Here is a 24546-nt window from a genome sequence, read left to right as displayed (position 1 = left end):
ATGGGAGGCCAGAAGCGAAATGCTGAGGCCTGGGGGTGGGCAATGTGGCACACGAGGTCAGGTTCCAGCTGGCGGCAGGAAGGAATCCTGAGGGCTTGGCTCCTGGGGCCGCTCTAATCTCTAGGCAGAGCATTTCCTGCAGGCAGGCTGAGACCCCACCATAAACCAAACCCTGAGGATTGAGGCTGTGGTCCCACTCCCCCCCTTTTCTACTGGGCTGTGGAGACTTGGCAGTGGGGCCCTGATGAGGAGGCTCTCCATGGGAATTCACAGACCCCAGTACATCTTTGTCCTGCACAATGCACCTAGTCTCTCATAGGTCAGTCTCATACCACCTCCCTCTGCCACATACACCCATGCACACGTTGCTTCCGTTGCTTCCGTGTAGGCATCAGAACCCTTTGATTCTCAGCTGAAGTCTGGGAGTGGAAAGTGATGGCTCCACAAAGCTACACACAGATGTGCCCCTCCCACAGAGCTGGACACCACTGGAGCTTGGACGATTCAGATGTGGCCATAGAGCTGCCATCCAAGTTGGAGGAGCAGGGAATGAGCATCCCTCTCTTGCTGACCTAACCCCCATACTGCACCACATTCTTCCCTACATCCTTTCCAGCCTTCGCCCCAGCCCTCCCTCAGTCTCCCTACATCCAAGGTTCCACACTCATCTTGAAGCTTGTCACTCGGCCTGGCCCACCTCACTGCTTGCATCTCTCCTGTGATCCACATTCCCTTTCCTTGAAGGGGCTGAAGTGAGGAGGCTGTGGTGTTAGAAGAGACAATCAGAGTGGGGGAGGAGGACTGCTGAGTCTGGCTAGGGCACAGGAAGGGCTGGGCTGTCCCATCGGGGAAGTGGGAGGGGGCTGCGGCGCCAGGAGGGAAGCGCCTGTTGCCCAGGGCTCAGAACAACTAGCCTAGCAGCCAGCGTGACTCGGAAACCTGCCCCAGGGCTTAGCCTGTTCGGCTGTAGCAGCATCGCAGGCAGTGAGTTGTGGAAGAGGGGGAACCCGGGGCTCCTTTGCTTCAACCCCAAATCCTGTGCTCCTGGCACTGTGGCTTTTGCTAGGACACTTCTGCAGTGTGGTTTGGGGGGATGGAGTTGGGGAGGAGCAAAGGATTGGACAGTCCACTCACTGCGGACTGGGGAAAAACAGGGAGTGGAAGGAGACGGCATTGCCGTGAGGTTGGGAGATTCAGATGGAAGTGGCGTGGACCAAGTGAGAGGGGCACAGCTGGCGCTGGCTGGGGCCTCAGACAGTAACCCACACTGGCCCTCTTCAACCCGGGGGCCCACCCCCAGGCAGTGCAGCGCTGGGCAGGGGAGACGATGGCCCGCCTCTTCAGTCCCCGGCCGTCCCCCAGCGAAGACCTCTTCTTCGCTGAGACCTACTACATCCTGAGCCAGCAGTACCCACTGCTGCTACTGCTGCTGGTGATCGTGATCTGCGGGCTCCTGGCTCTACTGGCTGTCGCCAGTGCCAGCGGCAGGGTGAGCAGGGGAGGAGGGGAGGAGGGGGGCCTCTGGTGCAGGGTGCCTCCTTGAAGGTAGTGGCAGGGCCACTGCCTAGGGGGCATTTTCAGGGTTGGGACTTGTGGGGGTCTTCTTTTCAATGTGCTTTCTTTGCTGGGACCCGGGAAAGAAGCTCTGGACCTTGCTGGGAACTGCAGTGACCCCACATAAATCACTCTGCCTCTCTGGGCCACAGTCTCTGGGTCCACACAAGGAGGTAGCTGAGCCCTGGATGCTTCTCATTTCTCTCTGGGTCCTGATAGACCTTAAGGAGCTTCTGTGAGCTAATGATTCTAGAAAAATTCCAACACCGGATTTTCTGATTTTCCAGGGGGAAATTACCCTGGGCCCTGTGGGAATCTGCTTCCTGGTTTTCTTTCTCTCTTAGCAGCTATGGGGTAGTTGTACTGACAGATTCCCAGAAGGCACCCACCATTCTGCTCTCATGTTAGTCCTTAATTAAGCCCATTTCCAGGTTTTTGGGGAGGGAAGAAAGAGAATCTTCAATTCCACTTCTGGAAATATCCTGCCCCAAGTTTTCTTTTCACTCTCTGGAGGCAAGTTGGGAAAACCATTGGATGTGAACAATCTTTGCCCGTCCTCCTGGAAGAAGTCCAGGAAGAGGTGGAGACAGGGGAGTAGGGGGAAATCCTCTGTGCTGAGGCAGTAGGGAGATCTCAGCTCCTGGCAAGGGAGATTCTGGGCGCCCCCTGCTGCCCAAGCACCAATGCTTGGTGGCGAGTGGGGCTTAAAACACCAAGTCTCGTGCCTCAAGCAGGGAATCTCCCAAGCAAATTACCTAGATTTGGATACACTCATTCCTAAGTGCCATCTGTGAGCTAGGATTTTTCACTCGCTTTAGGATCCTAGGTGTGGAGTGGGGTGGGGTTGGGTAGTGCTATTATTTCTATTTGACAAGTGAGGAAACTTAGGCTCAGAAAGGTCATGGATTCATAAATGGCCAGAATGAGGTCGGAGCCAGGTCTTCTGTGTAGGTGGCCCAAGGCCCTGCAGCATGCAAGTGAGATGTTAAGTTGAATCCTATGAGACTGTTAGCTCTGTAGATTAAAAACAGATTATCAGCATTTCATGTGGTTCAACCTCATATGAATGGCAAGTGGAGGTGGCCTGCCTGATTTTCTTACTTGGGTTTGAGACTCTTTTCAGGTTTGGTCTGAGGGACTGCCTGTTCCTCCTCTTCTTGGACAAGCTCCCCAAACTCCAAACCCCAGGCTTGCTTCACATGCCCCCTCCCCTCCAGGAGCTGGCCTCCGACCCTGGCTTCCTGACCACTGTGCTGTGCGCGCTGGGTGGCTTCTCGCTACTGCTGGGCCTGGCTTCCCGTGAGCAGCGACTGCAGCGCTGGACGCGTCCCCTGTCCGGCCTTGTGTGGGCAGCGCTGCTCGCGCTAGGTCACGGCCTCCTGTTCACCGGGGGCGTGGTGAGCGCCTGGGACCAGGTGAGGCAAGAGAAGCAGTGGGGAGGGGACTCCCAGGCCTCGAACTCAGCCCCCAGGCCAAGAGCAGCGCAGCAGCGTAAGCTCTCAGCCTCCGGCGCCCCTCTCCCCTAGGTGTCCTTTTTCCTTTTTGTCATCTTCACGGTGTATGCCATGTTGCCCTTGGACATGCGGGAAGCCGCCGCCGCGGGCCTCGCCTCCTCACTCTCACATCTGCTGGCCCTCGGGCTGTATCTTGGGCCTCAGCCGGACTCACGGCCCGCGCTGCTGCCGCAGGTGAGCACGCATGGAGCTGAGGCTGCGTCCAGGGCCGGCTCCTCTGGGCGCACCTTGCTCCGCTGGACATTCATCAACCGTTTGCTGAGCTATGACTCCGAGGCAGGGCGCGACGCTGGGTGCAGGTTACAAACACGGACCTCGACTGTACGTGCGCTCGTGCAGCTGGTACATAGTGCAGCGCGATGCCTGCAGATGCCGGAAGAGGGCTCTTGGGCTCAGGGGAAGGGAGTTCGCCTGGGGACCAGGGTGGTGGGGACAAATGTGGAAGACGGAACCTTCAGAGAGAATGTAAAAATTGGAGCTTGAGTAGATTTGTGCTGTCGCGGGAGGTGGGGGTGGGGTGGGGATGGTGGAGTGCATTCCAGGCAGAGGAAACGTATGTGCAAACGTTTTCTAGACCTAAGACGCCGTGTTGGTGAAGCACCCAAGAGTCTAGAGCAGGGGGATGGGGGAGGAGAAGCGCCCCCTACGGATTCCACACTGTGGAACCAATTGCCTCGAAATACTTCGGTCTCTTAACCGTAGAATCCTCCCCAGCCCTCTTGGAAGCCAATCCATCTGCACACAATAGCCACCCCTACCCCGACCCGGGTCCGCGCCCTCTGAGGCTGACCCTCCCCCACAGCTGGCAGCAAACGCGGTGCTGTTCCTGTGCGGGAACGTGGCGGGAGCGTACCACAAGGCGCTGATGGAGCGCGCACTGCGCGCCACGTTCCGGGAGGCGCTTAGTTCTCTGCACTCACGTTGGCGGCTGGACACCGAGAAGAAGCACCAGGTCCGCCGGGTCCGGGAGGCCGAGAGGGGCCGGGGCTCGGAGAGAGGAGTTGTTTAGGTCACACAACCGGGCTCTGGAAGCTGAATGACTTTGGGCGGGTCGCTTGATCTTCTGTTCCCTCCTTTGTAAAATATGGCTATTGCCCACCTTGGAAGGTGCAAACTAACTGAAGCTTGTGAAAGCACTTTAGAACGTCACGATCCTAAACGAAGGGTTCTAATTCCCATATTGCTGCTTGGCAGTTCAGTCCCTAAATGTGATCAGTGCAGGATAGGGCTGGAGCCCGGCTGTATGTGGTGGGGAGGACCTGGGCTAGTGCCCTGGGGAACATTTCGTGGGGCTGAGAAGTCTGTAGGCTTTTATGGGTTTGGGGGATGGGAACTTCTGACTTTAGAGGGCAGGGATGTTGGTGCTCATAGTGTCCTCCCCCAGGAACACCTTCTCTTGTCCATCCTTCCTGCCTACCTGGCACGAGAGATGAAGGCAGAGATCATGGCACGGCTGCAGGCTGGACAGGGGTCACGGCCAGAGAGCACCAACAACTTCCACAGCCTCTATGTCAAGAGGCACCAGGGAGTCAGGTATGAGGAAGGATGGCTGGAGGGGAGGGGCATGGGCTGAGATCCTGGCCCTACTGATGCGGTCTGCCCTGCCCAGTGTGCTGTATGCTGACATCGTGGGCTTCACACGGCTGGCCAGTGAGTGCTCCCCTAAGGAATTGGTGCTCATGCTCAACGAGCTCTTTGGCAAGTTCGACCAGATCGCCAAGGTCAGAGGGGGCTTCATCTCCCACCTTCCAACTCCCTACCCTGGAGAGCCTCTTGTGAGGGAAATTCCTGCCGTATAAGATCCCAGTCCCAGTGCCAAGCCCACATGGGCTCCCAGACCCTTCACTGGAGGTAGGAATCTCCCTCAAGTATCCCCACTTTTGGAGCTGCTCATTGTACACCTCAAACCTGGAGGGACTTCTCAACGTCCTCACAGATGTCCCAACCATAACATCCCCAAATATGCTCTGAGCTCCAACATAGGTGTCTCTGGACACTATGGATCCTACAACCAAATCTAGGTAGATTTTCCAATGCTCTAACCTTGGAAGGCCCTTCCAAGGGAAATCTCTGCCCTCAGCATCCTCAGCCCAGCTACCTGCTCAGACCCCAGGGATGCCCCCGAGCAACCAAATCTTGGGTCTTCCCCAGAAACCTCAATCCTGAAGCGGCTTTCGTATGCTCAGATTTGGATACACCCTACACATGCCAAATCTGGAGAGAGCTGCAGACATCCCAACACTAGGGAAACCCTTCTGAGAAAGGCACTGGCATGGGAGACCTCAGCCAGTCCTGTATCAGGCTAAGGGAGTCCCTAGATCTGACCTAGACATTCCCAATCTCAGAAGCTCTTCACAAATAACACACTTGTTCCCACTTTCCCCAACTCCCTCCTGTTCCCTCTGGCCTCTAACCAGGTTCCCCTCTTCCCACTGCGTACCCTCCCTCCAGGACCATGAATGCATGAGGATCAAGATCCTGGGAGACTGTTACTACTGTGTCTCTGGGCTGCCGCTCTCCCTGCCAGACCACGCAATCAATTGTGTGCGCATGGGGCTGGATATGTGCCGGGCCATCAGGTCAGCTGAGATGGACAAGGACGAGTGGGAGTAGCGATGGATGGATGTGGGAGAGGAGCTAGCAGGGTAGTGGAAGTCCTCCTGGAGAGAGGGAGGGGTGTGGCATGGGTAAGGCTGAAGGCAGAACCCAGATTGTTCCCCACACACCCTGTTCAGGAAACTTCGGGCAGCCACCGGCGTGGATATCAACATGCGTGTGGGTGTACACTCGGGCAGCGTGCTCTGTGGTGTCATCGGACTGCAGAAATGGCAATATGATGTCTGGTCCCATGACGTTACACTGGCCAACCACATGGAGGCGAGTGGAGTGCCAGGGTGAGAGCTGGGGCTCCAGGGGGCTATGGCCAGAGGCCAGTCGGGCCTTCACATGCCTGGTATTCATCGTTCTTTAAAATGAGCACATTCCCACGTGGCACTCAGGGAGATCCTGGGGTGCAGGGAGGGGAGCTGGGAGACACCTCCTGTAGCACAGGGCCTTGCCTGAAGTCAGACCTCCACGAATGATCCTCGAAAGAAATGAGAGATTTGAAGTTCTTCCCTGCTGACTCCCGCTGCCCTCTCCTTCCAGACGAGTACATATCACAGGGGCTACACTGGCCCTGCTGGCAGGGGCTTATGCTGTGGAGGATGCAGCCATGGAACACCGGGACCCATACCTTCGGGAGCTAGGGGAGCCTACCTACCTGGTCATTGATCCCCGGGTAAGAGCCCAGCCTAGACCCCATGGGCTGGCCCACCCTAACCACCCACAGCCAATGGGCCTGATCTCTTCTATGCCAGAGACTCAGTTCCTGGGTCCTAGTGTGTACCGTAGGGGAGGGACACCAACCTTTAAGGGCTGTGGGAGAATGGGGAAGGGTCTGTGATCTTGACTCTCAGCCTTCATTTGCCCCAGGCCGAGGAGGAGGATGAGAAGGGCACTGCTGGAGGGTTGCTGTCCTCTCTCGAGGGCCCCAAGATGCGTCCATCGCTGCTGATGACCCGCTACCTGGAGTCCTGGGGTGCAGCCAAGCCATTTGCCCATCTGAGCCACGTAGAGAGCCCTGTGTCCACCTCCACCCCTCTCCCGGTATGTGCACTCCATCATGAGCCCAGCACTTACATAAACCCACCCCCATTGCCCACTCCTAGCCCCTCCCATCTCCACCACCTGTGAGTCACTTGATGACATCCCAAGGTCCTGAACTTTCTGGTCACCCCAGTTACTGGTTCAGGACCTTTTCTGCCGTTGTTTCCAGAGAAAGAACAAAGATAACTGCCCTCTGAGCTCAACTCAGAGAAGATTCAAGACCTCAAAGATACCATGTCCTTTGCTCCCCAGCCCACTCAGGAAGCCCCTTCCCTTGGTGCCATACTGCCTCCTGCCTCAGAAGCCAGTACTGCACATCCATTCCCATCAGGAAATGTCTCTGTTTAGCTTAGTCTTGTGACTGCATGCTCTCTTCTTCAGTCCCCACTAAGATGGGAAAGGTGGGGCAGATCACTCATTGCCCCTCCTCTCCAGGACTTGTATACAGATAAAAAGAGGTGACAGTGAAAACCTCCCAGGGCCTTGAAGAAGGAAGTCACCATGAGCAGGCAGGGGTGGAGGAGGAAGGAAGTGGAGTGGGCTTATCCCTTGTCTGGGGTAAGCTAGGGCAGGGCCAGTTACTGGCTGATATGTGCAGGGCACCTTCAGGCAATCGGTGACCCATCAGCTGCTGGAGGAGCCTGGATCTCCCCCCACTTGATGACAAGCAGCCAGAACCCCCTCATGCAGGGACTCAGGCCATGTCCCTAAAGGCTTGCCCCGGGGTTAGTTTCCTCAGCCTGTTCTCTTCCATTTTCTCTAATCTTCCCCAGACCTGTTCAGCATTCCCAGCCACTGATCTGCAGATCTTTCCAGAATCTTCTCTACTGGGTAGACCTACCTGGACTTCTAGGATAACTCCAGAGTACCCTTTCTATGTTCCTTCCCCTCTCCTCTCCTATCCAACAGGAAAGTGGGCCAGAGGTCAGTGAACACTGGAGGTGAGGGAACCTTGGCCACAGCAGTTCAGTGGCTGAGTGCTTAATTTCAAGCCTCAAAATGGGCAAGGGGAGAGGTCAAAGGGCTAAACTGGCAGGAGGGAGAGGAAGGAAGAACCCAAGGCCCAGCTAGTATTGCAGGCTGAGGCTTCCAGGTAGGGTAGGTTAGAGGGGGATTTGCTGGGAGCCCAGGGACTGTGAGACAGTGTTTTGGATGCCCCCCAGAACCCAGGCCAGACCTCCCTAACCCCCGACCGGTGTGCAGGCTATTAGGTGTCAGGGCAGAGTGGGAACACCTTGTTCTAAGGTATCTCCTGAGGCAGGACCTCACCAGCCCAGAAACTTGTTTCTCAGCCCCTGAAGTTCTAGGGCCTTAGTCAAATGTTAGAAGCCTTGAGAATCACACTTGGCTTACTATTAGACAGAGCGCAACTTCAGGGTGGCGGGGCAGTGTTTGTGTGGTGGTTCCCATCCATCCATCCCTTCTTCCTACGGTCTTTGAGCACCTAGTATGCAGCAGGCCCTAGGTTAGCTCTTGAGAAGACGGAAATGAATAAGATGTTTTCCCTGCCTTCAGATAACTTACAGGCATGGGGTGGGGGCAGGTAGGTAGTCCGATAAAAATTAGTACCAGGCATGGATGCCTAGAGCTTACCTCTTAATTGCTCTCTAACTCTCCCTCTCCCTCTCCTCTCACATACACAAGGTTTTGGTTTGGGGGATGATGTGGCCCCCTGTGACCCTGCTTCCTTCCCATGAATCAGGGAAGCAGGGAAAAAGGGTCACCATCCATCTTGCCCTGGGCAGTGGCCATGCTCCCTTCCCTGGTGCTGGTCCTCCCCCGCTCGTGTGCTCATTCTCACGTCTCTGCACACAATAAGTATGCTTTTCGGTGCAGAAGAGAGTGGCTATAACCAAGCTTGTTTCTCTTCCTCTTTTCCTTCTCCATTTTTGTGCCCTGAACCCACTACCTCCCAGCTCAGCTTGACCACCATGAAAGGGCAGAGGGGATTCAGAGTGCTTTGCATTGCTATTCCAGTTTCAACCAAGAGGGATTTTTTTTTTTTTTTTGACATGGAGTGATGGGCAAGTCCATGCCTTTGGATTCTGTGCAGTCCTTAGGGAAGAAGAAGTCCTTAGGGAAGTCCAAGGAATCAACAGCCACTCAAGCATATAGAGGATGCAAGGTTGCCTCCTAAGTGATAAAAGCCATGAGGAAATCAGAGAGCATGGAGACTCTGGGAGTCTGAAGAGTCAGGAGGAAATTTCAAGGAATAAATGTGGATTTACCTTCCCTTATAGGCAGGTGGGATTTGGAAGAGATAGAGATGGAAATGGAGATGGAGATAGACATGCTGATAAAGTGAGAGAGAAAGAGATGGAGAGAGATATTAGCCAGGTCAAATGCTCAAATCAAGGCCATGTATAGGAATGCCTCACGGCAGAGAGGATACACTACAGTGGAGGACGCTCACCATCTCCCCATCTTCCCCTGTCCCTGTGTTCTCCCTGCAGGAGAGGGCCCTGTCTTCCTTCAGCCCCCAGTGGAGCCTGGACCGGTAAGGAGGCCTGAGCAACTCTGACAGTGGGGCTGTCCGGGTGATCTACCTCCGTCCTTCCTGGGGGGATGCTCCTGCTTTGCCCATATGCTTTTGAGGGTCTTCTCAGTGACAGGCTGGGCTCTCACTGCGCAGGAGCCGTACCCCCCGGGGACTGGATGATGAACTGGACACTGGGGATGCCAAGTTCTTCCAGGTCATCGAACAGCTCAACTCTCAGAAGTATGGCAAACAGAAGAGGGCTGAGAGGGCTGGGAGGGCTGGAGGGCCTGGACTCAGGTGGTAGAGGAGGGAGGTGCTCCCCTGAGAACCTGTAGGGAAGGGAGGGTCTTCCCAGCTCCAGCTCACTGAAAGACTCACCTGATCATGCCCTCCTCCCTGCCCTTTCCTCTTTGGGGCTTCCTGCTCCCACCTCCCACCAGACAGTGGAAACAGTCAAAGGACTTCAACCCTCTGACACTGTACTTCAGAGAGAAGGAGATGGAGAAAGAGGTAGGCTGGAGCTGGCGGCAGGCCCTGGGGGTCCCACCTCCCCTCCCCAGGTCTGCTCAGTTTGTGATCCTGGTGTGAATAAAGGGCTGGTGCCTCTCTCCAAAAGGAAAGTCACCCTATCAATTGAATTACAGGGTGGTGATGGGAGGAAGGAGGGCAGCTCCTTGGAGAACTGGTAGGAGCCACCTAGGAAGGAACTGGAGGGTGGGACAGTGAGGCTGGGAGACCCACTCCTTGCCTGGAATTGACACCCTCAAGGTGACAGGCAGCACCAGTGCCCCGTCTCCATCCAACCCTCTCCCTTCCAGTATCGGCTCTCTGCACTCCCCGCCTTCAAGTACTATGCAGCTTGCACCTTCCTGGTTTTTCTCTCCAACTTCATCATCCAGATGCTGGTAACAAACAGGTGAGAGAGTCTTAGGCAAGGGAAGCCCTGATTCTTCAAAACAGACCCCCATGGCTCTTCCAGAACCCTGACTGACACTTTCTTTCTCTGACCACTTCCCCTTGGCTTAGGGCACTGAGCCACAGAGGAAATGGAAATACGTGTTTTGGGGAACCGGTAATCATAACCCTCATGTCTTACTGTCTTACATCCTGTAGGATTTCTACATAAACCAAATATTTTCACATGCCTGTCTCTCGATTCTAACAGCATTCCCACAAAGGAGATTTTGTTCCAATTGAGAAGCCCAAATCTCACAGCAAATGAGCTTAGAAAGTAGGTCCTCGCTTCCAGTCCACTGCTAGGAGGCGGTGGAGGGGTGGGTAGTCTTGCTCAGAACTCAGCCAGGTGAAAGAGCTTCGGCCCGCAGGCTCAGAGACCAGTCCGATGTAGCCTCGGCCACTCCTGTGAGCCCCCTGCCCACTCCCACTATTGTCCCTCCCTCATCCCAACTCTGCCCTAGGCCTCTCCGCTTCCCCAGATCATCAGCACGTAATGTCTTTCATCAGCCCAGACCCCATCAGCAGCAGGTTCAAATCCCCAGGATCACTTCTCTCCATGTTTCTCGACCAGATTGCACGGCACCCTCCCAGCACACAGGAAGCCTATTCTAGCTCCTCAAGGCCTCACTCTTGTCTCCCTTTAGGCCCCCAGCTCTGGCCATCACCTATAGCATCACCTTCCTCCTCTTCTTCCTCCTCCTCTTCGTCTGCTTCTCAGAGCACCTGACGGTGAGGTGGGCTTTGGGGGCAGAGTGGCGAGCTGGGGCCCTAACCACAACCTGGCCTGCAGTGGGTGCCCCAGTCCCACGGCTACAACTCTCATGCTCCTTCCACAGAAGTGTGTCTTGAAAGGCCCCAAGATGCTGCACTGGCTGCCCACGCTCTCTGTCCTGGTGGCCACACAGCCCGGACTGCGAGTCGCCCTGGGCACTGCCACAATCCTGCTCGTCTTTGCTATGGCCATTACCAGCCTGGTGAGGGAGAGGGGGCCCTGTGGATCCCTGTTAGGGCGTGCTGGACCTGCCAGAGGCTGAAAGGGGACCCCTGGGTTTGGGAGGATAACTAGACTAAGACCAGGGGATGCTGGCAATGTTGGACAAGTATAAAAAAAAAAATCACAGCCACTGACAGTCTACCACCCGGTAGATGCTCCTTGTTAAAAACACTTTGGTGGAAATCGTTCCTATTTTTTCCCTATGTGCACAGATCTTCATCCCTTAGTTTACTTACTCTGATTTTGTAAGCTGAGTTTGGCTGATTTTTCAGACCTTAGAACCATTCCTAGAATTCTACCCCTGAAAGGCATCTTAGGAATCATCCTCCAGCCAAGTTACAGAAGAGGAAGCTGAGGCCCAGAGAGGTTAAGTGGCTGGCAAAAGATCACACAGTGGATCCGTGACAGACTAATGCTCATGACACCTACTCCTCTAATCCCTGTCCCCCAACAAAGACCCCAGTGCTGAGGCCCCCTCACCAACCAGAAATAGCAGAATCTGCCCCTCTGGGGGAGTCTGGCCCCAACTCATCCCTGGGTCAGCTGAAACTCAGCACCAGCCACCATTGTGCCCAAGGAGCTGCCTGCCCGCTGCAGCACCCCATCTTGTTCGGCAGGTCTTCCTACCGGCAGCATCGAACTGCCCTTTCCGGGCTCCCAATGTGTCCTCCGTGGCTTTCAACTTCTCCTGGGAGCTCCCTGGGTCCCTGCCTCTCATCAGTGTCCCAGTGAGTGTCCTTCACTGCCCTGAATCTCCTTCTTCAGAGCCTTTCTTGGCCCCCTCCCCCACCTCCTTAGTTGAACACTCCATCCTGTGGCCTGGGATGGACATAACTCACACTTGGTATATGTGTGGTGACACCCCCGGCCCCCCTAATAGGACGGGGCCCTGGGAGGGGCAGGACAGGAGCCCTGGGGTGTCCCCTGCCCCTGCCGCTGGAACATGCCCCACCTCCTGACTACCCTGCCTGGTCCCCCAGTACTCCATGCACTGCTGCGTGCTGGGGCTCCTCTCCTGCTCCCTCTTCCTGCACATGAGCTTCGAACTGAAGCTGCTGTTGCTCCTGCTGTGGCTGGTGGCCTCCTGCTCCGTCTTCCTGCACTCCCACGCGTGGCTGTCCGACTGCCTCGTCGCCCGCCTCTATCCGGGCCCCTTGGACTCCAGGTGCGCACAGCAGCTGCACGGAGGGGCCCAGGCCCTCCGGGATGGGGCTGGGACAGGACAGAGCTGAACTGTCCTCACCTCACCACCTGAACCACCCACAGGGTGAAGGAAGAAGGAGGCCGAGGGCTACATGGGCACTGGTGCCCAAGGTGGGCGGGGGCAGGGGGAGGCCATGGGGAAGTGGTAGCACAAGGGGCCGCCCTGATCTGTGGCCTCCTCAGGCCAGGGGTGCTGAAGGAGCCCAAACTGATGGGAGCGATCTGTTTCTTTATCTTCTTCTTCACCCTCCTCGTCCTGGCTCGGCAGGTAAGTCACCCAGCTCAGCCCTCCAGGGCCTCCCTGTGAAGGGTGAGGCAAGAATCCCCACATATGTGACTTGGTCTCCTTTCCCTTAATCTCACATCTCCAGGGTTGAGTCCAAATGGTGTGTCCACTGAAAGCTTCTAAGTGAACCTTTCTTTCCCCTTCACTCCCCAAAGGGAGTGCCCTCAAGTTCTCCCCTCCCCTTCTCCCTCCCACTCCCAATCTAGGAAAACATGCGTAAGAAAAGATCTGCTGCCAGTTTGTCCACTCTAGTTTGAATCTGGTTGCAACATATCTCCCCTGGGATCGTTGTGCCTTTAGCCTTATCTCTGAACTGGGGGTGGTGGTGATGTGGTTCTAAGCACCATGGAGTTGGGGGTGAACACTCAGGAGCTGAGGCTTCCCCTGCACCGTGTCTCCCCATGGCCCCCTGGTGACCCTCCCCAGAATGAGTATTACTGCCGCCTGGACTTCCTGTGGAAGAAGAAGCTGAGGCAGGAGCGGGAGGAGACAGAGACGATGGAGAACCTGACTCGGCTGCTCTTGGAGAATGTACTCCCTGCGCACGTGGCCCCCCAGTTCATTGGCCAGAATCGGCGCAATGAGGTGACTCCCCACTTTCAGCTCTGAGCCCCAGATGCCATAGGGACTAATTCTGGATAAAAGCCTTGGCCCTTAGCCCATTCTCTCTGGACTCCCACACAGTGGGTCGGGGGGGCCACCCAAGCCTGGCGGATACCCCCATTTTCACAAGATCTTAGGGTCTGTCTTTAGTGAACACAGAATCCCTGCTTTGCAATTTCTCACTTGGAAAGAGCACTCCAATTCATGGCCACTGTAGAGCCTTCAGAGTGTCAATGGGGACTATGTGAAGGACAGTCCATCCATCTCTCTAGCCCTGCATTATCCAGTAAGGTAGCCATTAGCCTTGTGTGGCCATTTAAATTTAAATTTAAGCGGGGAGGGTAAAGTTCAAGTGGTAGAGTGCATGCTTGGTGTGCGTGAGGTCCTGGGTTCAATCCCCAGCACCTTCTCTAAAAATAAATAATAAACGTAATTACCCCCCCCCAAAAAGCATAAATAAATAAATTTAAACCAATTAAAATAGAAAATTCTGTTCCTTGGTCACACTGGCCATATTCCAAGTGTTCAACAGCTGCTTGTGGCTAGTGGCCACCATATTGGATAGCACATATGATAGAACATTTCCTTCACCACACAAACTTCTATCGGATGATGCTAATTTAGATCCTCAAGTATCTTGCTATAGTCAAACCAACAGAAGGTCACTCACATATCTGCACCATCTTATTTGGTAACTGGTAACTGGTAACTTACCTGGTAATTGATCCCGTTTCTGTCTTCACATTGGCTACCAGAAAGCTCAGAGCCAGAATCCAGGACTAACAAGGGATTGTGTGAACCAACCTAGACTTGACTCTGTCTTTATCATCTTTTCCTTATTTCCCTCTGTCCCTTTTCCCTACTATTGCTTTATCTTCCAAATTGTAACTATCTTTGTAAGCTGATTTAAGTAACAACACATTTCAGCAATGAGATAGGATGTAAAGGTAATTCCCATTGACATGATCCAAGTTCCAAAAAAGACGCCCTTCACGTTGCTGTTTGGTGATCCTGACCCAGAATCTCTGTCTCTCCTGGAATCTCAATGGACCCAGTCTTTAACTCCTGAGTCACATCCCTGGGGTAACCTAGCTCTACCCTTCTCCCTCCTTCCCAATCCTTCTTAAACTGAGGGGGAGGAGTGTAGACACAGGGAGGAAAGCCCGTGTAGACCCCAAAGGGGGAAGAACATAGCCCCTCACCCCCGCCTTCCGCCCTCCCAGGACCTCTACCACCAGTCCTACGAGTGTGTTTGCGTCCTCTTCGCCTCAGTCCCAGACTTTAAGGAGTTTTACTCTGAATCCAACATCAACCATGAGGGGCTAGAGTGTCTGCGGCTGCTCAATGAGATAATTGCTGATTTTGATGAGGTGATAACTCCAAGGGTCCCCCAGGCCCTATGTCCTGGATTCTAGCAAGTCCCACCAGTCCGTCCTTTCACTTTGCTCTCCTGGCCATGAGGCCTGTCCTCCTCTCCCCAGCCCTCCTGCTTCTCCCCTGACACCCAGCTCTGCCCTCCCCAGCAACGCTGCCCACTCTCCTCCTGCCACCACCCCTGACCCCACAATTGGTCCTTCAGCCTCCAAAAGCCTGGGGCTGGGCTTCTGGGAAAAGGGGGGAAAAGGGGAATAGAGACTGGGGACACAACCTACTTTCTATACAGCTGCTCTCCAAGCCCAAGTTCAGTGGAGTAGAGAAAATCAAAACCATCGGCAGCACCTACATGGCAGCTACAGGCTTAAATGCCACCTCTGGACAGGACTCACAGCAGGTACAGCATCCCTTCCTTACCTCCCAACTCTCGCCTGGCTCTCCTTGGTGGGCCCGTAAGTGGGCCTTACTCCTGTGCCCTCACTGACCCACCCTGGTGGGCCGGCCCATTGCCAGGATTCTGAGCGGAGCTGCAGCCACCTTGGCACCATGGTGGAGTTTGCCGTGGCCCTTGGATCTAAGCTGGACGTCATCAACAAGCACTCATTCAACAACTTCCGCTTGCGTGTGGGTGAGGTCTCCCTTGCTGGGGCAGTCTGGGACCTCCTCCTCACCTTCCCAAACCTTCCCTCCTCCAAGTCCTCTGTTAGTGGCTCCCACGCTCACCCCGGGGGGCCCCCTCCCGACTCACCCCTTGGGACAGAGCATGAAGATGCTGGGCCCGGAGCTGCGATGCCCACCCACTTCCTTCCCTAAGCCGCACTCCTCTGGCTCCTCCTCCTTCCCTCTAAACCCCTTAAGCTCTTCACCTTAGTTTCTTGATCTTCCTCTTCCCCTCTCCTTTCTCAAATTCCTCCCCCTCAGGGCCCCTCTTTACCACACCTCTTGTCAGGGTTAAACCATGGACCTGTGGTAGCCGGAGTGATTGGGGCCCAGAAGCCACAATATGACATCTGGGGCAACACAGTGAACGTGGCCAGCCGCATGGAGAGTACAGGTGTACTGGGAAAGATCCAAGTAAGGAAGTCACATGGGGGGCACAGGGGTCGGGCGATAAGATGGGGCCACGGCCACACGCCCTCACACCTCTCCAATTGCAGGTGACTGAAGAGACAGCTGGGGCCCTGCAGTCCTTAGGCTATACCTGCTACAGCCGGGGCATCATCAAGGTCAAAGGCAAAGGGCAGCTCTGCACCTACTTCCTGAACACAGATTTGACTCGAGCTGGACCTCCCTCGTCACTCTAGGCTGAGAACCCCACCCCCTCCTCTCCACCTGTAAGATCCTTAATAAAGACACTCCTGTATGGCTGGGTTAGAATTGATGTCAGAAGCTGCTAGTGTAGCTGGGGATCATCTTCTCCTCACCTCTCAGCAGGATGGCTTCTTCCCAGGCCAGCTGAGTGTTCATGTGTGTACAAGTATGAGCATGAGTGTGTTAGAAAAGAGCGATTCTTTTTCACAAGCTCAGGAAGAGGACTGCCTTGGCCTCCCTACCTGGCTGTCAACCTGATTCCAGTGTTTTGTGCCCTTGGAAGTATAAACAATTTTAGTCACATGACTCAAAACAAAGATTTGTCCTTTCCTGTTCCCCACCCACAAATATTGGAAAGAATCTCCAGGAAAATGTCATTTGATTGCTCTCTCTCTCTCTCTTTTATTTTTATTTATTTATTTATTTATTTATTTATTTATTTATTTATTTATTTATTTTTGCAGAAGGGTGGTGTAGGTAATTAGCTTTATTTATTTGTTTGTTTTTAATGTAGGTACTGGGGATGGAACCCAGGACCACATGCATGCTAAGCACACATTCTACCACTGAGCTATATTCTTATCCACCCATTTGATCTTTACTTATTCAACAAACACTAAATAAGTACCTATTATGTACTTACTACGTAACATGGGCAGGAGGCCTGGGAAATAATCTGTTAGGTCCTTTCCCATTTCAGCTGCTGTTCTCAGATTGATCCACCATGTTTCCAGCAAGGGCCTGTAGACAGCTTGGGGGGTCTCCTGTTCTCAGGTCCCTCAGATGCCCCCTTGTCTTCTTCTGCATCCTTCTGCACAGATGCTGATATTACACGGGTCTTGATGCATCCATGGTTCATTGCCACCTGTTCATATTTCGGGGTCCATGGGGAATATCTTGACACCCCAGATTTGTTGCAGATGTTGCACATGGATTTTTGGCTTTTCTCGTAGTGGTTCTTTTTTTCTTTTTTTTTTTTTTAATGGGAGAGATTCAAAAGTACACTGCTGCTACTTCCTAAAATGCTGCCAGAACACAGCCAGCCCAAGGCCTTCTAAGACAGCAGTCATCCCTAGGAAAGACTGACATCCTTCTCACTCTTGCAAATCTGCGTTTCCTAAGGGTAACCACATCACAGAGAGCCCTCAGCTCCAGCTTACACCATAGTCTGTTTTTAGGGGCTGGCAGAATGCTGATGTGCAGAATTCTAGGGGATAAGATCTGATTACTTGGTTCTCAAGTGAGGCCTCTTGGGAGATGGAGGGAAGGAAGGCAATCCCTATCCCCTAGGACACTCTCACTGAAAAGACAAAGATTACTGGCAGAAAGTTGGAGTCCTGCTAACAAGGATACCTATCACAGCCTTCAGGGTAGACACCTCACAGCAGTGCTGTTTTCTCAGAAGGTCCGCTGAGTCAGGGAATCTGGACTGAGGAGCCCACATGGGTGGTCTTCCTTGGCCAGCTCCTTCAGCTGTCTGCAGACCTGTGTTGTTCTAAGTATGATGTGCAGACCACCTGCCTCAGCAGGGGAGGGAAGGAGGTCTGATTTCTAGGTCTGTCTTTGTGTCCCTTCCAAACTGAAAATCATGGGAAACTAAAAGATATGCCTCAACTATTGAGAAGGATCCCCTTAAGGGCAGCCAGGATCAACAACAGGATCAGATAATACACAAGTCCCACACACAGGGCTGACCCCATTTCAGAACCGAATTTTAATTGTAAAGCTGCCTAAAGGGGCCAGGCTCGCACTCTGCCCTGACTTGCCCCTCCCCTCCCTTTCTTCCGCTCCATCCCTGACAGGCATTCTCCTCCTGGGGGAAGGGGGAGTGCAGAATTGAGTCAGGCCAGCGTGGGGGCATTCCCCCAGGAGGAAAGCAAGCATCCTTCCACCGCCACCCCACTCCCACCCCACCCCCTACCCCACCCTGCAGGTCTAGTTGGGTTCGCTTCCCTCCAGAGGGTTGGTGGAGACAGTGAGGCTCTCCACGGAGCCTGGCTCGGGACGGGTGGGGGCGCCCTTCACCGTCTGGACCAGTGTGGCCCCGCGGCGGGTGCTGGACATCTCGGAGCCGGTGCCCTCCAACAGCTTGGCGACGAAGCCCACGCCGGCCGAGCGCAGCAGGCCGCCGCCGGCGCACGCGTACAGCACGGGGTTCACGCTGCTGCTCAGGAAAGCCAGCGTGATGAGCACTTGGCGGGCCAGGTGCAGCCGCCGCCCCACGGGCCCGTCCTCCACGACCTTGCCCGTCACCGCGCGGACCGCCTGGGCCAGGTTCACCACGTGGTAGGGCAGCCAGAAGGCGGCGAAGGCCAGGATGATGAGCACCACCAGGCGGCCGGTGCGGCGGCTGCGGCGGAAGCGCCGGGCCTGCAGCCGCCGCCCGATGTCGGAGTAGCTGGCCACTATGGCCAGGAAGGGCAACAGGAAGCCCGTGAAGACCTCGAAGAACAGATGGAAGGCCCTGTGTCTTTCGCTGGGGTACTTCGGAAAGCATATAAGGCTCCTATTGTTGGGTCCCAGGTTCACCTGGCGGTACGCGATGACGGGCGTGGCCAGCAGAACAGATACCACCCAGATGCCTACCAGCACCCTCCAGGCAACCGCCTTGGTGCGCAACTTCTGGGACACAAAGGGAAGGGCCACCGCCAGTGAGCGGTCCAGACTCATGGCCGTTATAAGCAGGACGCTGGCATACATGCTGACTCCGCAGACATAGTGGAGCAGGCGGCAGCCAGCCTGTCCAAAAGTCCAGGTGCCTTGGGTCAGGAAATGGAGGAAAAAGGGGCCAGTAAGCAATACGGCCAAATCGGCCAGAGCCAGGTTCAGCACCAGCAGGGCAGTGACAGAGCGTTTTCGCATCTTTACCAGGATGCTCCACACCACAAAGCTGTTGCCAGGAAGCCCCACAGCCAGGGCCACCGACAGTAAGATGATAGCCAGTAGAGAGATGAACATGACACCTGGCGAGGAGGGTGCTGCAGAAGATGTAATGTTTGTGGCCATTGCAAAGACCTGGAGAGTGAGGGTGGACATGTACATGAGGGTAAGGGATCAAGGGTTTCCTGACAGCCTGGACACCCCCTAGCCTGTTTAGTCTTTCTCCAAGATCAGCAGCATCAGATGCACTTCTGCAGTTTACTGCCCTCCTCACTGCCAACTGACCTGTCTCAAGGGGATCTGAGTAGAAAGATTAATTTCCTAACTGGGCCACAGGGCCCCTTCCTGCCCACAGACTCAGTTACAAAATAAACAGCAACAGAGGAAGCAGTATTTCTAGATCCTTTCAGCCTCCTTCCCTTAGGAACCAAATGAGGGGCTTTCCTTACCAATGCTGCATCCCTCAAAAGGTTAGCTCCTTTTCTCTCCTGCCAGGCCCTTAGCCCCCTCAGTCCCACTGACTTCCTCCAATCACCTACCCACTCGCCCCAGAGATGTCCAGGGTCCACCAAGAATAAGAGGGATGGGGGAGGATTTCATGGCTAGGAGACAAGAATAAATCCTCCCAAGTCCTTTAACCACTAGTCAGCCTTTCTTTGGAAATTCCTTTGGACCTTCTCTTATGGCTGCACCCTGCCCACCCCACCCCCACCTCCTCTACTCCCAGGATACTTACATTCAGGCTTTTCGGGACACTGGTTCAAAGTAGGTGCCAATCCCAGGGTGAAGGTACAGCGGTGTAGCCTATCCTCAGATCTGTCGGAGCCAGGGGCCTGGCCTGGGATCTGGGTACTGTCAGCTAAGTCAGCCAGAGAGGAAGTACCACAGAGTACCGGAGGGAGAAGACACGTCTTCCTGAGGGTGGGGCTGAAACTCCTACCCACCTCCCTTCATTAGGAGGAGGGGATAGTCTTTGTGTCCCAGGAGAGCCCAGTGGGGAGGAGGGCTCCTCAGGGGTGGGATGAGAAGAGGAGAGCCCAGGAAGGGGCAGTAAGAGAGGAGAGATGGGTGAGGGGAGTGAGTAGGCTGGGTTGTGGCCTCAGATGCAGGTCTAGACTGGAGAATTGAACAGAAGAATAAATTGTGTCATACAGAAGAAGCGGGGAAGGAAGCTGGGAGGGGGGAAATGGGCTCAGATTAAGAGGCCAGAATGTCGGCTATCTCTCTGTCTTCTGTGAACAATGCAGACTTTTGATTAATAGAAGTGCGGATTGATACTGTAGCTAGGTTCTGGGTTTGGGTTAGGTGGCATCATGATTTATAGAGGACAGCAGTCTGTTTTTGGCTTGGATTCAGGCCATGACTGGGGTTTCATGGGGAGGGCCCTCTTCCAGAACCCCCCCATCCTTTCCCTCACTTAAAAGGACTGGTTCCATGCCTTTTAATTCTTTTGTCATCATAGACAGTTGACCTGCTGTTACAAAGGTGCTTCATCTTTAAGAAGATTCATTGCTATGGAAACAGTGGGTTACAACAGCCCCACATGATGGTTATGCGAGGATTCCAGGCCATACCACCATCTGAGGCAAAAACAAAAGGCTGTCCTGCCCCTGGGGCCCCTAGATTAGGCATTAAGAGATTTTTACTCCCTTCCAGGCAAGGTCAATGCCCCTACTCAGCCCGGAAGTAGTTTTGGAAGACAGACTGTCACCCCTCTGCACACCCGTAAGATTATAGGAGTAAAATCTCTGAGGGGAAAATGAGACAGGAGGGAAGGGGTCAGGGCACAGCCATTCAAGGAATGACACAGCAGTTAACACCAAAATGGTGGAAGACTCAACTCCCAGTAGGTCTTGAGGATCAAGATGGTGGGAGATTTGACTTCCAGTAGACCTTGAGCTTCATTATATGCTCATTGTAATATTAGCAATGGTAAACGACACTCCCACGGGCGCCATGACAGCTTCCAGGCTGCCCATAAAAGGTCAAAGAATGAGTGGTGGCCCAGTTCCTGGGAATCCCAGCCCCTTTCCCAGGGTAGTAGGAATGGTCCTCCCACTTGTTGGCATGTGAAGCTATCGAGCCCATTAAAAACTGGCAACACTGCTGTGCCCCGCAGCCTCTCTCGGTTCTTTGTTTTCAGAGATGGCCCTCACTCTGTTTATGGAGTATGTGTCTACTTTTACTTTAACCTGAGCACCCAACCCCCTCACCTCATGGCCTTTCTCTTGGCTTTTGAAACAGCCTACACTCTATGTAGTATGTATCTCTCTAAATAAATCTACCTTTACTCAAAAAAAAAAAAAAAAAAAAAGACTGGTTCCATTCTAGGTCCATCTCCCTTCTACTTGGCAGATGCCAAAGCCCAAAGGGTCTCTCTGTTATCACACAGAATGACAATCTCGGGGGACAGAGTATAGCTTAGTGGTAGAGTGCGTGCTCAGCATGCACAAGGTCCTGGTTTCAATCCCTAGTACCTCCACTGAAAAAAAAGAAAAGACAATTTCGTCTCCTTCCCCAACCACTTGCCTTGCACTTGCACATGTGGCTACCCTGCCATGTTAATTTGGATGTAAAATCTGGGCATTGGGTCCAGAGGTCATCACCACCTCTTTCCTACCTTCCCACAGTTCAGTCCCACCTTAGACACACAGAGAAAGCAGAGGCTGAGCAGAGGGAGCAGGTGTGAGGGAGAGGGGGCAGTGATACCTTATGCCTGCCCTTCCAAGAGGGAAACCAGGAATGTGGAAAGGGAAACAGCCTCCAGAAGTCTCACTCTCCCCTCTCCCTGGAAGGAGGGCAGTCTCCTCTTCTTGAACTTTCCTATAGAAGCTAAGAACTGAAAAGTCTTTCCTTCACTGTGACCATTTGCCTTCTTGCTTCCCTTCCAACAATGCCACTTCGCAGCAAAGACACAGAGTGTAATCGTGGTCATTGAGGTCCCTTACCCTTTGCAGTAACTCCACTTTCCCTGCTTTGAAAAAAGGCAGAGCAGAGTTGACCCAGCAGCTCTCAGGCAAAGGATATAACAAAAACCAAACAAACAAAAAGGGCTGAAACCGCAGTAAGAACTGAAGGCAGAGATGAGGAAGGGCTTTCTGACCGCAGAGGGTGTGTGAGATGGGGACTACGTAATAGAAGTCATGGAGCCTCTGCCCCGGTGCGTGAGGATAGGAAGTGGCTCCTGAGTCAGTGTTTGGGAATCAAAGCTACGGGCTTAGAGCCCCAGGGTCAACCAGAGGCCCCTTCTAATAGGAACTGGGTTGTCTCTGCCTCCTCTCCCAGGCTGCTCCCCACCACCATCCCTCTCAGTGGCCTTTCCTCCTCCACCTCAGACTAGACATTCTAAGCATACTTTCTGCCCCCGAAGTCCAGAGCTCCACCCCAGAACCTGGGGTGATGGCCAACCGTCTAAGTTTGCCTGGGACTGAGGGGGCTGGGACAGGAAACTTGCATTGCTAAAACAGGGAAAGTCTGACACAAATGGGGATGAATTGGTCACCCTAGTGACCACATGTGTGTGCCCATGGACATGCCCTGAAAAAGGACCCCATCCTACATCCCCAAACACAAGAATGTCAGGATCCAGAACAGTCTCAAGACTTAGAAACAGAGAGATTCCAAAAGATGGGGGCTGAGCAGTATTGGAGGAAGTGAAGAACAGTTAGCAGTCTTGGGAGGAGTCAAGAATTGGCTGAGAGAAGAGGGGGAGGAAGGAGAGATGTCCTCTCCCTGAAAAATCCTGCCTGTCCTCCAGATATCCACACCATCCCCCATCCTCCTCATCTCCAACTCCAGATGCCCCCTGGGTAAGTGAGTGCCTGCTCCTGGGCTCCTTTTTGAGTCAGGCGACATTTGGGAGGAGAGTTGGATTCAGAGGCTATGTCTCAGACTCCCAGGGTCCCTCCCCACTCCCCACCCAGTACCAACCACTAGGCAGACAGGAAAACTTTCCTTTCAAACCCCACAGTTGGCTTTCTCCTTCCAGAGCCAGTTCCCCCAACTCGGCTTTTACAGTCCCTAGAGAATGGACCCTATCACCACACCTCATCCAAGCACCCATACCTTTCCTTCCTCTTTCCCTCGTTATTTCCAGAGTGTTTCTGTGGGTTAGCTTGGGGGAACCAGGCCACCTGGGCTGCAGAGGACAGGTCAAAATGCCACTGAAAGCTGGCATTGCCCAGCCTTGGCCTGGCCCAGCAGGGAAACAGATGGCCTCAGTACAACTCAGGTGTGGTGAGCCACTAGGGGGAGCACCCTTCAGCCATCATGTATTGGCTGCCCAGTGTATTTCACAATAGCTATTGGCAACAAATAAACAGCTTTGGCACCTGGGCACATACCAACTTGCAAGTACATGATATTCTTTAACACGGACCAGACCATCACAATCCCTCAGTCTGGAGGAACTTGGGCCTGCCCCAGATATATAATAATTCTGCCCAGCCAGAGCCAAACTGGTCAGAGAAGGATCCCCAAACCCTCCAGAGGGGTTCCCTGAGTTCTGGGGGGCGATGGAAGGGGATAGGGAAGAGCATGCCCGGTTGCAGGGTTTGATGTCAAGGGTCTCATCCCTGACTGTCCTTCGCCCCGCCCCCGGGGTCACCATTGCCGCGGCCCTGACCCGCCACTTTGAGCCGAGTGGTAGCTCGCAGCTCCATGGTCCCTTCTCTAGAGAGGCCGCCCCCTCGGGCCTCTCCAGAGCCCTCAAAGAGCCGCATGAGGAAGCGGGGACCCGCGCGGGGCAGCAAATCGCGGGCGGTGAAGACGTAGAGCACTGGGTTGACGCTGGAGCTGAAGAAGGCCAAAGCCGTAGTTCCAGCTCGCGCCGCCTGGCCCGCCCCGCCGAGCCTCGCCAAGGCCCCTTCGGGCGGAGCCAGAGCGGCGAGCACCTGCAGGACGTTGACGGCGTGGTAGGGGGCCCAGAGCAAGCCGAAGGCCAGCACGATGGCGCCCACCAGCCGGCCCACCTGCGTCCTGTGCCGCCCGGCGCCCCAGCGGGCGCCCCGCAGCCGCGCCAGCGTCACGCCGTAGCAGCCGAGCACCAGCCCAAAGGGAAACACGAAGGCGGTCAGGGTCTCCAGGCTCAGGTGGGCAGCGGCGTGGGCGCGCGATGGGTGGCACAGCTGGCACACACGGTCCGCCCAGAGGTGGCGGTAGACAGCGACCGGGCTGGCGAGCACCAGAGCGGCCATCCAGACGGCCAGCAGCAGGCGGCGGGCCAGGGCGGGGCTGCGCAGCCGGGGTGCCAGGAAGGGGCGGGTGACGGCGAGGCAGCGCTGCAGGCTGAGCAGGCTGGTGAGCAGCACGCTGGCGTACATGCTGAGTGTGCACACGTAGTACACCGCCTTGCAGCCCGCCTGGCCCAGCGGCCAGGCCTTCCCGGTCAGGAAGGCCACGAAGAGCGGCGTGAGCAGCAGCACCAAGCCGTCGGCCAGCGCCAGATGCAGGACGAGCGTGGCCGCCAGCGGTCGCCCCCCGGCCGGCCGCCAGCCCGCCAAGCTCCACACGACGAAGCCATTGCCCGGCAGCCCCAGAAGCGCCGCCAGCAGCAGGAAGGCAGCGCCTGTGGCCCTCGAAGTCTTCGAGCTCAGCAGCGTCTCATTCCCTGGGGGACGGTAGCAGAGCGACATCCTTCTGCGCCTCCGGGGGGCGGGGACGGGGGATGGCTGAAAAGGGCCATAGAGCGCATTCAGGTGGTGGAGCAAAAAAGCCCTCTTGACTTCTGATGCCAGGTGAGAAG

The 24546-nt window shown here is 54.9% G+C and overlaps 3 protein-coding genes across 3 annotated transcripts; 1 reads left to right on the top strand and 2 right to left on the bottom strand.

The window, feature by feature from the left end:
* Positions 1-57: 57 nt before the first annotated feature.
* ADCY4 (adenylate cyclase 4) lies at positions 58-15989 on the top strand. Its single transcript, XM_010995797.3, has 26 exons — positions 58-984; positions 1301-1489; positions 2772-2969; positions 3081-3242; positions 3871-4020; positions 4453-4601; positions 4678-4789; positions 5520-5647; positions 5804-5962; positions 6216-6348; positions 6543-6716; positions 9170-9213; positions 9349-9435; positions 9636-9705; positions 10014-10111; positions 10797-10881; positions 10989-11126; positions 11764-11874; positions 12127-12311; positions 12533-12617; positions 13062-13220; positions 14462-14608; positions 14902-15009; positions 15126-15240; positions 15562-15686; positions 15770-15989. The coding sequence occupies exons 2-26, from the start codon at positions 1328-1330 to the stop codon at positions 15914-15916; spliced, it is 3231 nt and encodes a 1076-aa protein (XP_010994099.1). The 5' UTR covers positions 58-984; positions 1301-1327; the 3' UTR covers positions 15917-15989.
* Positions 15990-16833: 844 nt separating this feature from the next.
* On the bottom strand, positions 16834-19700 carry LTB4R (leukotriene B4 receptor). Its single transcript, XM_010995811.3, has 2 exons — positions 19540-19700; positions 16834-18938 (listed from the first exon to the last, which is right to left on the bottom strand). Exon 2 carries the CDS (start codon positions 18927-18929, stop codon positions 17859-17861), a length of 1071 nt encoding a protein of 356 aa, XP_010994113.2. The 5' UTR covers positions 18930-18938; positions 19540-19700; the 3' UTR covers positions 16834-17858.
* Positions 19701-21107: 1407 nt separating this feature from the next.
* LTB4R2 (leukotriene B4 receptor 2) lies at positions 21108-24436 on the bottom strand. The gene has a single exon (XM_064485862.1). It carries the CDS (start codon positions 24434-24436, stop codon positions 23372-23374), a length of 1065 nt encoding a protein of 354 aa, XP_064341932.1. The 3' UTR covers positions 21108-23371.
* Between the last annotated feature and the right edge of the window lie 110 nt (positions 24437-24546).

This window comes from Camelus dromedarius, chromosome 5 (genome assembly GCF_036321535.1).
Source record: "Camelus dromedarius isolate mCamDro1 chromosome 5, mCamDro1.pat, whole genome shotgun sequence".
NCBI lineage: Eukaryota > Metazoa > Chordata > Mammalia > Artiodactyla > Camelidae > Camelus > Camelus dromedarius.
Note: the sequence above shows the minus strand (reverse complement) of the source record. Positions and strands in the feature narration are given on the sequence as shown.